This window comes from Solanum verrucosum, unplaced genomic scaffold (assembly GCF_900185275.1).
Source record: "Solanum verrucosum unplaced genomic scaffold, falcon-dt-bn FXZP01000049.1, whole genome shotgun sequence".
Lineage (NCBI taxonomy): Eukaryota > Viridiplantae > Streptophyta > Magnoliopsida > Solanales > Solanaceae > Solanum > Solanum verrucosum.
This window is the reverse complement of record NW_026020221.1, coordinates 4,762,330-4,777,145: the sequence shown is the minus strand read 5'-3', so window position 1 is coordinate 4,777,145 and position 14,816 is coordinate 4,762,330. Positions and strand designations below refer to the sequence as shown.

The following is a 14,816-nucleotide window of genomic DNA, read 5'->3' as shown; positions in this document are numbered from 1 at the left end:
TGTGCATAAAATCAATAGCTGCCCAATACTATTTGTTAACTAAAGTCAAACTTCAATTAAAGTCCTTTATTTTGTCTTTTCAAGAAAACAATATTTTATAAAAAGGAATAAGTGATAATCGAGATGTAAAACACACAAAAACTTAATAATTCATATGCATTTTCTTACAAGTTATCTCTTTTTTAAACTAAGAAATCTTATAAGCCTATGATTCTAAAAAATGAGCCCCCTTAAAATTTGGAGGCTTAAGGCACTTGTGTACCGTTTATGTTATTGTTGTCGATGTTCTTAATGAATATTGAACTAACAATTGTGGATCATTTTATGAATACGGGCCAATTTCAATTTATGACATTTGACTTGTATTTATATTTTTAGCTTAAAAATTAGTGTTTATAAACACTTTTTTTTTAATTTACTCAAACACTTCATAAATGCTTAAAAGATATTTTAGATTAAAATACGTTCAATAAGACAATCCAAACAGGGCCTTAGGTCAAGTGACAAAGAGGGGTTTGTTATATAGGTTTCAAGTGCATACTAATTTTGATATTTAAGTGAAGAAAAATAAAATAGATAAATTCACTGTCTTCAAGTTTCATAAATTGCGATTGGTTTTAAGAATTATCAGGTTTTTCAATCATATAAAAATATATATCAAAATCTTGTTATAAAGCTTGGACAAGAATTTTAGATGGGATATTTGGTAATACACATCAATGTTATTGAATTAAGGAGAATTTTGAGCTCTTTATATATAAAGCTTGCAAAACCTTTTTTTTGTGACGAAAAATGTCTTATGTGAATTCTGAAGAGCTCATTACATAAATTATTTAATGCTTAAAATATATTGTAGCTTTTAATCATATGTTTTAGTTTTAGTAAGCCGTAAAACCTCGAGTTTGTGATTATGAGATATGTGAAATGGAACACTAGTATACATTGGCTTGGTTGTTTGATTCGTCGAAGGTTTGGACGTGCTACATTAAATGACTTGTCTAGAAGAGAAATAGTGTATTTCATTAAAGGTTTTACTATTGCACTAGTTGTTGTTAGGTCCATGTCATAAATCTTACATACATCAAAATAAAGATAGTCAAAGTTATATGAGATTTTACTTTTTGATTGGCCTAATTTGTGGAAAGTTTGATGGACCTTATATGTGTTACTAGTCATGTTTGAATATTTGTGATAGGGTACTTACCGATGTCTAACGGGATGGGGCGGAATAAGGACTTAACAAGATAGGGGAGACCGAATGTTAGTGGGACGGGATAGGGGGATGAACACTAGGCCTGTCCCATCCCACTAAGCTGGGAAGGGATGGACGTTATATGTATATTATTCCTAGTCGTGTTAATATTCATGAGAGGGTTGTAGTGGGATGAGACTGGACATGATAGTATAAGGACTTGACATGATAGGTGAGATCATGACATTAGTGGGACGAGATAGAGGGACGAAATGTTGGCCCATCTCATCCCACTAAGCTGACGGGGTGGGATAGAATGAACCCTTAGTGAGATTTTTTTTAATTAAAAAATCTATTAATATAAATATTTAAACATTAAATTTATAAAGAGATGATAGTGTTATACAACATATAATTGCACAATTTATCCTTGAGCAACTTTCACATATAGCAAACAAAAAAATCATATTTGTATGTTATAGCAAAGTTTGCATAATTGCGCTCCGTAGCAAACATATATATGTATAATTCGCTATACATATACAATTAAAAGCTATGTCTATTTTGCTATACATATATACAAAAAGAAGCAATTATATAATTCATTGGCTCCTCTTCAGATTTGCATAATTTCGCTGACAGGCCATTTGTATAAATTGTTGTTAGCCTCTCATTTGTATAAATCGTTGACAAAAATATTTGTATATCAAAAATCGCTCTCTCTTTCACTTTATATAAACATAAATTATACATTATATTTGTATAATTTGTGTTTGTATAAAATGAGAAAGAGAGAAAGGCAAAAGAAAACTGGGCAGGAGAATATTTGTATTGTATAATTATAAGAGTATAATATATATGTATTTGCATGTGTATATACAATTTTCTTTCGCTTTATACAAACATAAATTTTACAATATATTGTATAATCTGTGTTTGTATAAAACGAGAAAGAGAGAAAGGCAAAAGAGAACTGGGTAGGGGAATATTTTTATTGTATAATTATAAGTGTATAGAACGAATATATATGTATTTGCATGTGTATATACAATTTTCTCTCGCTTTATACAAACAGAAACGCAATTTATACAATTATATTGTATAAAGCGAGAGAGGCGAGCACAGAGGGAGCGATCGAGAAAGGAAGAGTGGCGAGCGAGAATTCGGAGGGAGAGAGGCGACTGACAAACGTTTGCTACGGGACGCAATTAAATCAAACAGTAGCTACTCCATTTATTTTAGATTATAAGTTTGTCATTCTGTACAATTATCCCTCAAACTTATGCCTAAGAGAACAAAAGTCATTTATGAGCGCGGGATAAACTTGTGAGATATTATGATGAGAAAATATAAATTTATATATTATGAAACGTTATTTGTTTTTCGGAGCAAAAATTAAAGACCAATACAAAATAGATGCAAAATTGCAAATATACCCCCACATGATATCATCTTTCTTAAACATATACAATAGAAATGCACTCCTAGTCTTAGCATTCAATTTTTTCCCAATAGCCATCTAATTAGAAACTTTAAAGAAACTTTTGAGTCCGTGTTTACTTTTTTTTTATATATATATATATATATATATAGTACCATGTTTATTTAGCAACTACTAGATTTCTATCTAGTACCATGTTTATTTAGCAACTAGGCTCTGATACCATTATTTTCGCGCTGCTTATTATTAAACAGGGTTGCGGATTATTAATTGAAATACTGTTTTTAAGCATTAAAAATTCTATAATTTTTTAAGATATTTAGAGCATCTTGATATTCAAAATACTCTTGTGCTCTGTAACTCTTCATTTCTCTTATAGAGAATCTTAGAGTTTCATATGGATGACTAGCATGCTCATATACTAATTCCATTATATATATATATATATATATATATATATATATTATTCTAAATTCAATGATCCCGATTAACTCAAATTCATTTCAAATAAATCTCATATCTACTAGAAATACGTATATTTCCTCCGAAATCTACGAAAAATGTGCTCGTTGGAAACTGTTTCCGATAGACTTATTACCGACGGAAACATCGGTAGAAAGTCTGCAAATTTCTAAACAATTAAAGAACACTTAAAAAACTATTTGAGCAAAATGAGCAGGCAACAAACTAGTTTAAATGGGCTTTTATGTATACAACAAAGTCCAATTAAGGTCCAAGTAGAACTCCAAAAATGAACTGACTTGTGGATTAAGGCCCATTGTTTCATGACTCGTTGTGGATTTGTTTTCTTGTTTACTCGAACCCATAAACTTTGGGGTTGGAGGCAAAGAATATTTATCATTCGAACAACTTCTATGACCTAATCGTTTATAAATTTATTTCCTTTGGACTATATTATAATTGCACAAACAAAATTAGTTGGTTCTAAGAGCATTTATAAGGAAAACTTCTTTTTTCTAACTTTTGACAGTTTTTGCTATCACAAAAACATACATTTTTTCTTATAATCTTAGGTAAAACCTTCAACAGTTTAAAATAAACACTTTTAACTTCACATAAGCTTAGTAAAACACACTATAGATATAATAATAGACAATTAGACATAACAATAATCCCCCCCCCCCCCCTCACAGAGTGCTAAACCAATTCTACATTGTACAAAATCTTGGATACATCTAAAAAAAACAAACAGAGTAAATTATCATCCTAGAAAGGTTATTTTCAATAGACAATATTTAAACACGAGTCTCCCTCCTTGGGACGATAGCGAATAAAATCTCAAGATCAGGAGGGTGAAAATAACCTTCCTTAGGTGGAGAACTTTGTTGTTTCACATAAATTCTTTTCTTCCTTGGCGTTGGCGGCGGGCACATAGAATTCACCATAATCCTATATTTATCATGCCTTGGTGTCTTGCATCCTTCATCTATTTCCACCAATTCATAATCACTCTTCACCATAATCGCGTAACGCGCCAATCTCTCCCAAAAATTGGAAATAGTTATAACAGTCGTGATTATAAATAGACTCGTGAGAATCAAGAAAAAATTGAGTTAACAAGGAGTATGTGTGTGTGAGATTTTATAATAGTACAGACTTCTTCAGGAAGCTGTTATTTTGACTTATATTTAATCGTGTGATGGAAGCTATATATTATAATTGTTGATTATCTTACGTGGCATAAAGTTTAGACACGTGGTTGATTTTGATTTGTTGGATTGAAATTTTTAAATTCCCGCGAAAGTGCTGAGAAATTTTTTAGTTTGAATATGGACCACTTATTTTTTATTTTTTATTATTTTATGGTTTATTATTTATAGGGAATGTGATTATGTGAATTTAGTCAAGTTGATGAGAATAATGGGCTTTATTCGATGCATATTCCTTCTTTGTGGGCCCAATTAAGTAATGGGCTATGGGCCCATGATGATAATGTTGGATCCTTTTGGATTTTAGCCCATTTTGCCTTAAAAAGAAAATTTTCATAAATCTTATGTAAAATACTTGATTGACAGACACTATAGCGAATTCATGAAAGCAAAAACAGTGTCCTTAAGAATATTTCATGTGGTATAAATGTATTTCCTAACCCTCAAAACTCGACAAGCTCTTCTATATAAACTAGAAGCCGGAATCGAACAAAGATTAAATAGAGACGAAGCATACTAAAATAGGAGGAATTTATCTTGATCTCCTCTTCCCAAATGAAGAAGACTAACAAATATATATAGATGAAGATCACAACATGAGTTTAGCTTTTGGCTCCAACAACTAATTGTCAAGAAATAAATAGGGTTAATAACAATGAAGAATATGGGTCAATTGCCAAAAGGTTAACTAATTCCAAAAGAAATTTAATAGTCACTTAATGCTATTTAAAGAGCATATAATGTTTGCTCATATTGAACAAAAAGTTATGTCAATTGTGATTTTCCCTCAAGGAACTTATATCTATAATAAAGAGATTGACAATGATGTATGGTATTGGAATGGGCGGATGAAATAGAGGCTTGTTTTTTGTATTAGGGCTGGGCATAAATATCGAAATATCGAATTGAATCGAATTTTTTTGGTATTTCGGTTCGGTATTCGGTATAAATTTTCATATTTTTTGGTATTTCGGTATGTGACTTTGTATTATTCAGTATTTCGATTTACCGAAATATATTATATTATAATTACAATATCTATTAATTATTATATAATAAATATTAGTATATGCACAATTGAATTATGTCACTGAATAATCCACGCTTCACTTTTAACTTGAGTTTTCATTCTTCTTCAGCGCCGCTTTCACTGATCCGCTTTCCCACTTCCACTTCCGACGGCGTCGCGTCGACCAACGACCGACCGACTAGCAATCGACCAGCAGAAGCGGCCAGCCAATCAACAGCAGCACTCCAGCAGGTAGTGCGGCATCTTAGTACAACAGGTAGAGAAGAAGAATCTGAAACCAACTCTCTTTTCATCTACCCTCCTGCAACAAAAAACCGAACTAATAAAAAATCGAACCGAATAATAAAAACCGAACCGAAAAATCGGTTCGGTTCGGTGTTCGGTACACATGGTACAAGAATCAAAAACTGAAAAAATAAATAAAAAAATCTGAAATACCGAATGCCCAACCCTATTTTGTATGATAAGGATGTGCCATCAAGACTGAAAGACAAGTTCTACATAGTGATAATTAGGTCAACTATGTTGCAAGGGACAGAGTGTTAACTAATTAAGCACATTCATATCCAGAAAATAGTAGTAGTGGAGATGATAATATTGAGATGAATATGTATGTGGACATTAGGAATGAAAATATTTGAGACAAGGTGAGAGTGACTTTTGTGATCAATATAACGAGGGAAGAAAAGTTGAGACAATTCGGACCATGGCAAAGGGGATGCATGAATACTCCAGTGAGCACGTATCAGAGATTGTCCATATATAGCAAACCAAATAAAAGGTAAAGACAGGCCAAAAAAGTATTGAGAAAAAGTAATTAAGCCGAAAATCATACCACTTCATCTTATTAGGTACCCTTATGGGAGGGTGTGAAGGTCAACTTCAACTTCTATGTCATCCCTTCTTGAGCCAAAAGTTCTATCCGAAACAATCTTCATATCATTAGATAGGAATAAGATCTACATACACACTATTTTTCGAGAACAATTATAAAAAATAGTTTTTAAATACAACATACTTTTTAATTAAAAAAAACTAAAAAAACACATTTTAATTAATTAAAAATTATTAATACTTTATTTAATACTCCTTTGACAAGTATAATGCCTGCAATTATAAAGAAGATTAGTACCTTTTCCAAAAGTATTAACGGGTGGGAATCTTTTTACAACGTCTCTTTGCTGGTTTAACCCCACCTAACAACATGACTAGTTCAGCCATTATAGCGTGTCATGAGCTGTTTCTTCAACAAATTCAGCTGTCATTTTTGTTGTCTTTTACTATAAATATTCCTTTTCTACACTCAATTTTCATCATCAATTTTGCACAAATCTCTCCTCCTCCATTTCAATTCTCATCATTCGCTTCGAATTCATCAAAATTCTCCTTTCTATTTCATCAATGGCTTCTGTTAGCATCATCAAGGCTTTTGTCCTCGCCGTCTTTCTCGCTGCCGTCGTCGTCTCAGCTCAGGAACCTAGTCTAGCTCCGGCTCCGGCGCCTGATGCCGGTGCGGCTTTCTCTTTGCCGGTTTCCGGTGCTTTGATCGGAACTTCCTTGCTCATGTCCCTGTTCGCTGTACTAAGGCATTAAAGATGTATGTTTTTTCTATTTGCTTGGATGATTGAGATTGGATCTGGTGGCTTTTATTCTTGTAATTGATCCTATTATTCTATTGATTCTTTGTTTTTCCTTGTATATGAGATTATAATGGTGAAGTAATATTAATCATTTGATTCTTCCTAAATAGACTTGCATAATTCTCTCTTAATTTTTCTATATCCTCAGTTAATTCTCCCTCTCTTTCATTCAACTTTTAATCCAACAATGTTTAAAATCACAACATTAAATGATATACAAATTGGAATAAGAGAAAATGCTTAAATAAGTCATCAAATTTTGAAAAAAATTCATTTATGTCATTAGTTAAAAGTTGTAACTCATGTCATTTTTATTTGAGAAAAAATTCGGTCATGTCATTTTTGGTTAATTAAAATAGCGTAGATAAGTCAAACTTTTAATGGATGAATAGATAAGTTTTTTCTCAGAGTTTGATGACATATTTGAGTTTTTTTTTTTTAAATGATTAATTAATAACGTGATCGAATCATAATTGTCCACATGTCAAAAAAGGTTTTGCAAAATTGAAACTGTTTACGGTTAACAAATAATAACATATCTTTTTCTCAAACAAAAATGACATAAATTAACTAAACTTTCAACGGATAACATAAATGGACATTTTTTTTGAAGTTCAATAAGCATATTTGTGTCTTTTCCCAAAATAATTATTAGTTTATATAGGCTGCTTTCATCTTTTTTTAGAAGATAGGCTAGAAAGAAAACTAGAGAAAATGATCAAAATGATCCTTAATGTATTGAAGTTGCTTTATTCTGGTCCTTAATATATTTGATATGATCCATATAGTCCTTAATGTATTATAAAAAGTGTTCAAGTTGATACTTTGCCCTAAAAGTTTCAAATTCATCAAAATTTACTGTTAAGTTTAACCTTGGCTTCCTCCGAAAATTAAATTCAAAAACTTTCTCAATGACACTAAAGGCTTCAAGAATTGCTTCTATTAGAGTTCACTCATCACCTTTGAATTGGAGAAGGTTTTGAAAATTAGGACTTAACTGATGAACTAAGAAGAGAAAAATACCTTTCTTTTTGACATTTGTTGTTCACAGAGAAGAAGAAAGTTTCTTTTGATGGCTGAGGCAAAAAATAAAAAAGAATCACAAGCTCTTTGAACCGGAGCTTATGAAGGAAAACATAGAGAATGAAGAAGAAGGAAAAAGACTTTGGATTTATTTTTAATGGGACCTAGGGTCAAACTTAACAGAAAATTTTGATAATTTGTTACTTTTAGGGCAAAGGATCATCTTGAACCCCTTTTATAAGGACTATATCAATCATGTCAAATATATTAAGGACCAAAAGAAAACAACCCTTTATAATAAGGACTATTTTTGATCATTTTCTCAAGAAAACTAGATATACTATATTGCTAACTTGAGCAATTGAAATCCTTTCCAACTTCAGCCATTTTGTAGATATTTTGCAATTTGCAGTGCGTGGGTTGAGAACCTTTAGGTTTCAGGTTTAATATTCAATGGAGACAAAAAACACTAGATGATTCTTTTCATCAATCAAACATAAAAATTGAATTTGTTTGTAGTGAGTTTCCATTTGATTCTGGTACTAATTTTTCTTACTACACGCCTTTGTTCTACATAAAATTGTGTTTTTCTTAGGCATAGGGCAACTTGAAACTTTGACAATATTGTGAAGATTGATATAAGGTGTCATATAAATGAATTAATTGTTATAGTTGCTCAGATACAAATTATTGGTCGAGTTGATGATATTAAACAAATCTTTTGAAATAGTCTCAACTCAAAAGACAAATTATTGATAGAGTTGATGATAAAATTGTGCATTAGAGACAAATCTTATGCGATAGTCTCAACTCGAAAGACAGAGGGATCAATTCCGATTTATAGTGTAGATAATCATCCTCCAAATTAACTGAGTCATTCCGACCAACGTGAACACATCAGTTTGTCTGTGATGTCAATACATCAGTTTCTTTGGTAACGTGCAGAGAAATACTATAATTCGAAACAAAGTCAAATTATTTAAGAACTGCAAGTTTTATTATAATATCACCACATTCACAAACCGTCCAAAAGACGAGTACATTCACAAATCACAACAAAAGCAGATAAACACGAGATCTTCTTTTCCATTTTTTCTGTTTTTTTTTTCTTTTTCTCACATAGATAGATAGATCTATAGCAGAAAATACTATAGATGAGTTGTTGTTAGGTAAATAGGAAATCAATCAGTTCAGATACGAGCAGATCAGATCTAATCACTGTCGCTGCTGCTGCTACTATCATGTCCATCATGCTTTTTCTCCTTCTTCTCCTTTTTGTCTTTCTTCTTCTTCTTCTCCTTTCCATCTTTGTGATGCTCTCCACTTTCTTCACCATGGATCTTATCTTTTATCTTCTCAACAAATCCTTCCTTGTGCTCCTCCTTCTTGTGTCCTTCTCCCTTGTGTTCCTCCTTTTTGTGTTCTTCTTCCTTGTGGCCTCCTCCGATGTGGAGTTTCTCCTCAATTTTGTGGATGATTCCTGCCATATTTGATCAGATGAGAAAATGAGTTTTTTTTGGGGTTCAGCAGAATTGTCAATTGTGTGAGGAAAATGGTGAGTGAGAGCGAGGTATTTATTGAGGGAAAAGGGAGATTCGTCGGCACGATATTTCATTTGACAAATTTACATTTTTAACCTTGTTACGTGTACATGGTTCCAACACGAACATCTACTTTAAAAAAAGAAAATGGATACTCCCTCCAAATTCCATTCAATCCATTCCATTTTAATTACTCTCTCTCATTCAATTTATGTGACGTAAATTTAGGTTATATGCATGTTTAGATATTTGAATTGATTTTTTTTTAATAATATGTAGTATTTTTATGTAAATTTTAAATATGTACTTTTGAAATTCAAACTATATTATATAAATCAAAACGTGAAATTAATTTTTGACTGAACAATATAGTTAATATAATTTCGTAAAAGTAAAAATAGGCATCAAATTTGAAAAATAAAATATGTAATCGAATCGACTTTTATTTGTTGTTTAGTTAAATTGTCATGACATTTGTTATAAGTGGACTGGTTATCCGGGGCCAACAAGGCACGCGAGCACTTTTGGAGTCGGCAAGTTATTGGCCACAAATTAGAGGGGAGATCGAAAGCTACGTGCAGACTTGTCTTATTTGAGAGAAAATATTCGAGTAGTAGTATCATCGCCGGTCCAATAATTTACATGCTCTCATGTGATAATAGTAGTAATAGTATCGTGTCTTGTCTAATCACTTACATGCTCTCATATTTAGGATCATGTCCTCGGTAAGCTGAAGATATGTCATATCCTGTCTAATGACCTTATAGCATCTGTGGTGTCCTACTTCCATTAAAGAACTTGGAAGAAGCTTTGGAAATTAAGGAGATGCAAGACAAGACTATTGAGCTTTAATGAGAGATCAAGAATATGTTTACCCTAGAAAAAGAATCCAAGAATGATCTTAAGAATTGTGACAAGGAGTGTGCATTAAGATGCTTATCGTGAAAGAAGAGCCCAAGAATGAACCAAAGAATTGTGACAAGGAGTAAGTTAAGTACTACACATATGACGAGAGGGAGTTGTTCGGATGGTAAGCACCCCTCACTTCCAACTCGAAGGTTGCGAGTTCGAATCACCAAGGGAGCAAAAGGGATGGGAGCTCCTAGGGGTGGGTAAATTAAAAAAAAAAAAAGTACTACACATATTATCCAAATCTAAAAGGCTGATCAATATGCAAGCTACCTATTTATCTTTCACATTAGCAAAATCATCTATACATCAGGTAATTGGTCATCACAAATTTTGTTTAATTAATTGGTCATCAAAAAAATTCATCATAGAAACCTCGGTTCAAAGGTAGAGAGGTTGTTCCTATAAACCCCCGGCTCAAATATTAAACATCAATATCAATATCAAAATGCTACTCATGATTGATAAGAAGAAGCCAATGAAGAATAAGCATGCCGGAACTCACCTTTATTAGTAGAGAGATACCGGCCTATAACATACTGGAATTATTTGGAGAAACATAAACGAAGAGAAACCAATTGCAATACACATCGCCTATTTGCTCAATACTTTATAATGTTATGTTCTAGAAAAACGAGTAGTACCAGACACAAATGCTGCTCAAAAATTGTTTTGTCATTCCTCTCTCCTGTTGTTGATGCCACAGTTCAACGCGTTAGGGGAGGAAGACAGCAAATGAAGTTCTGCTTCCACTGCTCCATAAGCAAATCAGTGTTATGAACATAGCAATTCACATTTGTGCTTGTTGAATTAACACTAGAGAAATGACCAAATTAATAACTAGCACTTGGTAAAGTGAGTACCGTTCATGAGCTCGTTGTTTACAAGGGGCAGAGGGGTATCATGGCTGCTGAATGTGCTCCTTCAATAAGCTGCCTTCCATGTTGAAAGTGCAAATGCGATACGACCCTTCCATCCCTGCAGTAGCCATTCACTATCATCGTCAATAATGAAATTCTTGTCATACACCTTGAATCGTTCTGTTGTCATTCTCATGATCTCCTCATCTAAAGGAAGCTGCCGAAAACCAGCCTTCAGAATTCTGACTTGCCATTGCTTGTATGTTTCTGGTCTCTCAATTCTCTCAGCACCTTCACACGCGATGGCATTCATTGCCTCCTGACCAAGTATATTCTTTTCAACCAGCATTCTCTCGTGAACTTCCCGGGGAATAATAGTTTCAAGCATATCAAACAAGGATGAGTAGTGAAAAAGAGCCTCGCGGAATCGTGAGATAAAGAATGGGACATTATAACCACCATTTACAATCCCCTGTATGAAAACATCTGGATTCAACCTCCTGATAAGATTCAGAAAAACATCTCTTGGACTATTGATCACCACAGTCTCATCAAGTAGATTCCTAAAACGGTACAGACAGTTTACCACAAGAACCTCACCCTTATTGATCTTAAGATCCTTGAGTTTAACTGTTTCCCACTTTTGTGCTATAGCATTGAACTCAAAAGGAACTTTGAAGCTCTCAGCGTAATTAGCTAACCGCTTCCCTGTTTCCTCAACCCTTTCTGCTGGTCGGAAACCAGGATTTGGAAAATCAATCCCAGTTATACGAAGCTTGGGAGGTCCACCTGGTCTAGAAGCGAGACGTTGTATGAGGCCAGGCCATTGGAAACCCCACATAATGCCAATATCTATAATATGTACTGTTGAAGCCTTTTCAGCTAGATTCATAATTGTCTTATTTGAGAAAAAGCTAGAGATAGTCCTGAACGGGCAGGCAGCAAGCAGTAGGTGGTACGCTTTCAAGACATCAGTTGCTGATACAGGTCGTGTAATAAGGGCTCTATAAATATGAGTACCGGAACCAGCCATCCGTGCCTCAAGACCGTCAGCAAAATAATGGGCCAACCTCTGCATTCCATCCCCCATAGGAGAAGAACTTTCCCTGATCTGCTTCAGAAGCTCATTTGCGGTCCGTTGATTACCTACAGCAACAGCTTGTGCACAAAGTGTCAAGAGTGTTCTCAAGTCTACTACATCTCTTTTACCCCCTTTTTTCTTTCCTTGTAACTTCTTACCGTTAGATCCCTTTGAAGGGCCATTCTTTGATGCATTTTGCCTTGATATTGCCTGGAAGGCTTCACGAAGAGCAGATTCATTTTTCCCTGCGCTGCATAGCAGCACCCTATCAAACATTTCCGATCGAACAGTTGATTCAGAAAACACTGCAGACTGCTTGTAATTTCTCCCTTCTGGTAAATCTACTATACCTTCATGAAGGGTGTTTTTCTTCCCTCTCGACCTTTCAGTATATTGCTTTTCCCCATACTTGTCAACCTTTACTACTGAATCTTTTCTCTCTTTATACTGCAGCTCCTTTCCCTCTACATTATACCTCACATCAGCAAACAAGCTATTGCCCGTAGGAAGGAACTTACTTGCCTCCTCCACCCCTTTCTTAAACTGCATAACAGACTCTCCGTCACTAAATATGTCAGGAATCCTAAGTGTGCTCACAGGAGAATCCACAGGCACATCCGGGACAGTGCCTGACAAACTGTTGGATGACCGAGAAGTTGAATGCAAAGCAACACCATCGGGAACATGTGACACATCATCCTCACCAAGATCAAGAATCCAATTTGGGCATAGTAAGCCGTCACGACCACTATTTCCACTATAGTGGTCCATAGCATAACGTTCATTTTGACTTAAACTGGATGGCTTCTCACAATTCGCGGAAGAAGGGTACTTCTCTCCAATAACTTCGTAAAACGATCTTTCTGCAGCTTGAAGAGCTGCAGATTCTTGAAACATGCAAGTCTTTTCTTCAATATCCTCTTCCATAAGCATCTGATTTATATACTTAAGAACCCCATCACTGAAATCATAATCCTCATGAAATTCATCTGCAGTTGATGGGACTAAAGTATTTCGTCCGAAATCAGATTGAAATGGACTACTAATATCAACATTCCTGTTGACTAAATTATCACTAACTCTGAGATTATTAATCAAATTCGGATCATAATCCTCATGAAAGTAGTCATTAACTCTGAGATTATTAATCAGATTCGGATCAGGGAAAAATGAGCAATCTTCATCCTCTAATTTAATTGCAGATCCTGCTTCATGATATTGCCCCATTATATCAATTTTCAACTAAATCTGCGAGAATCAAGTATTCAAAACCCCCAAAATGTCATCTCCAAATAAAATCCTTTTCAACCATAAAGCTATCAATAAAAGAAGAATTTTTCAGATCAACATGCTAATAATACAATACCCGGAGCTTAAACCCCGGAAACAACAACAACAACATACTCAGTATAATTTCACGAGTAGAATCTGAGGAAGTTAATAGTGTGTACGCAAACCTTACCCTACTTTCTTAGGAAGTAGAGAAGTTTTTTCTAGCTCAGTAAAATAACAAGAGTGAAGAAGCCAATACAAAATACTACACAACTCATTACAAAGCATACTAAATAAAGGAATAGTAACTATAACAGAATAATACGATAAAAGAATTACACGAGACAATAGATAGTAACAAAAAATCGAAAGAACAAAGAACCTATAAGACTAAAAACCAGAAAAAATGAAAATTAATTAATGTTTAAACTACATCACCAGAACTCAATTGATTATCAATCCAAAAAAAAAGATAACGTTATGTTCAACACACAAAAAAACAAAAAGTGAAGAAATTAAGAACAGAGAAATTACCTGAAATTTTGATCAAAGAAGAGAAAGAGAAAGAAGGGTATTGAGTATTTGACTTTTCTTGGTTATAAAATACTATAAATATAAACACACCACAAATGCAATTTTTCCACTGTTGGGGTCTTCACAAAAAGAAAAAAAAAATGGAAAAAAGTGTAGTCCATTTTGGTTAGTTTTACCCATTAGTATTTCAACATATGATTTTTATGAGATGAAATTTTAAAATTTTCAAAAATACTTAGATTTGAGAATTTCATATTTTTTAAATATAGCTCATCTAAGTCATTTCAGTTAATAAATAATGGCATGGATGAACTTTTTTTCGCTCAAACAAAAATGATATAGATCAGTCAAACTATAACAAATGACATAAATTAATCTTTTCTCAAAATTCGAAGATATATTTGAATCTTTTCCTTAAAATATAAATATAAACACACCACAAAGTGACATTGTAAATTTTCCACTGATGGGGTCTTCATGGAAAGGAATAAAAATGAAAAAAAAAGTGTCCTTAATTTTCTTTGTTCCAATCAATGATAAAAGTTTAGTCAATTTTGGTTAGTTTTACCCATTTGGAGTTGAATCATTTAAGTATGACTATCATTTGAAGTGCATCGGTTCAT

The 14,816-nt window shown here is 33.4% G+C and overlaps 3 protein-coding genes across 3 annotated transcripts; all 3 read right to left on the bottom strand.

Annotated features, from left to right (window-relative positions):
• Window positions 1-3,591: 3,591 nt before the first annotated feature.
• On the bottom strand, window positions 3,592-4,164 carry LOC125831367 (cyclin-dependent protein kinase inhibitor SMR4-like). The gene has a single exon (XM_049510563.1). The coding sequence runs from the start codon at window positions 4,112-4,114 to the stop codon at window positions 3,890-3,892; it is 225 nt and encodes a 74-aa protein (XP_049366520.1). The 5' UTR covers window positions 4,115-4,164; the 3' UTR covers window positions 3,592-3,889.
• Window positions 4,165-8,990: 4,826 nt separating this feature from the next.
• On the bottom strand, window positions 8,991-9,525 carry LOC125831148 (dehydrin HIRD11-like). The gene has a single exon (XM_049510331.1). The coding sequence runs from the start codon at window positions 9,481-9,483 to the stop codon at window positions 9,208-9,210; it is 276 nt and encodes a 91-aa protein (XP_049366288.1). The 5' UTR covers window positions 9,484-9,525; the 3' UTR covers window positions 8,991-9,207.
• Window positions 9,526-11,368: 1,843 nt separating this feature from the next.
• On the bottom strand, window positions 11,369-14,316 carry LOC125831370 (scarecrow-like protein 14). Its single transcript, XM_049510565.1, has 2 exons — window positions 14,194-14,316; window positions 11,369-13,635 (listed from the first exon to the last, which is right to left on the bottom strand). The coding sequence occupies exon 2, from the start codon at window positions 13,612-13,614 to the stop codon at window positions 11,371-11,373; it is 2,244 nt and encodes a 747-aa protein (XP_049366522.1). The 5' UTR covers window positions 13,615-13,635; window positions 14,194-14,316; the 3' UTR covers window positions 11,369-11,370.
• Window positions 14,317-14,816: the final 500 nt, after the last annotated feature.

Bases quoted from the DNA above. Each gene is read 5' to 3' on its own strand.
- LOC125831370 (XM_049510565.1), bottom strand. From the start codon at position 13,614: ATGGGGCAATATCATGAAGCAGGATCTGCAATTAAATTAGAGGATGAA.
- LOC125831367 (XM_049510563.1), bottom strand. From the start codon at position 4,114: ATGGTGAAGAGTGATTATGAATTGGTGGAAATAGATGAAGGATGCAAG.
- LOC125831148 (XM_049510331.1), bottom strand. From the start codon at position 9,483: ATGGCAGGAATCATCCACAAAATTGAGGAGAAACTCCACATCGGAGGA.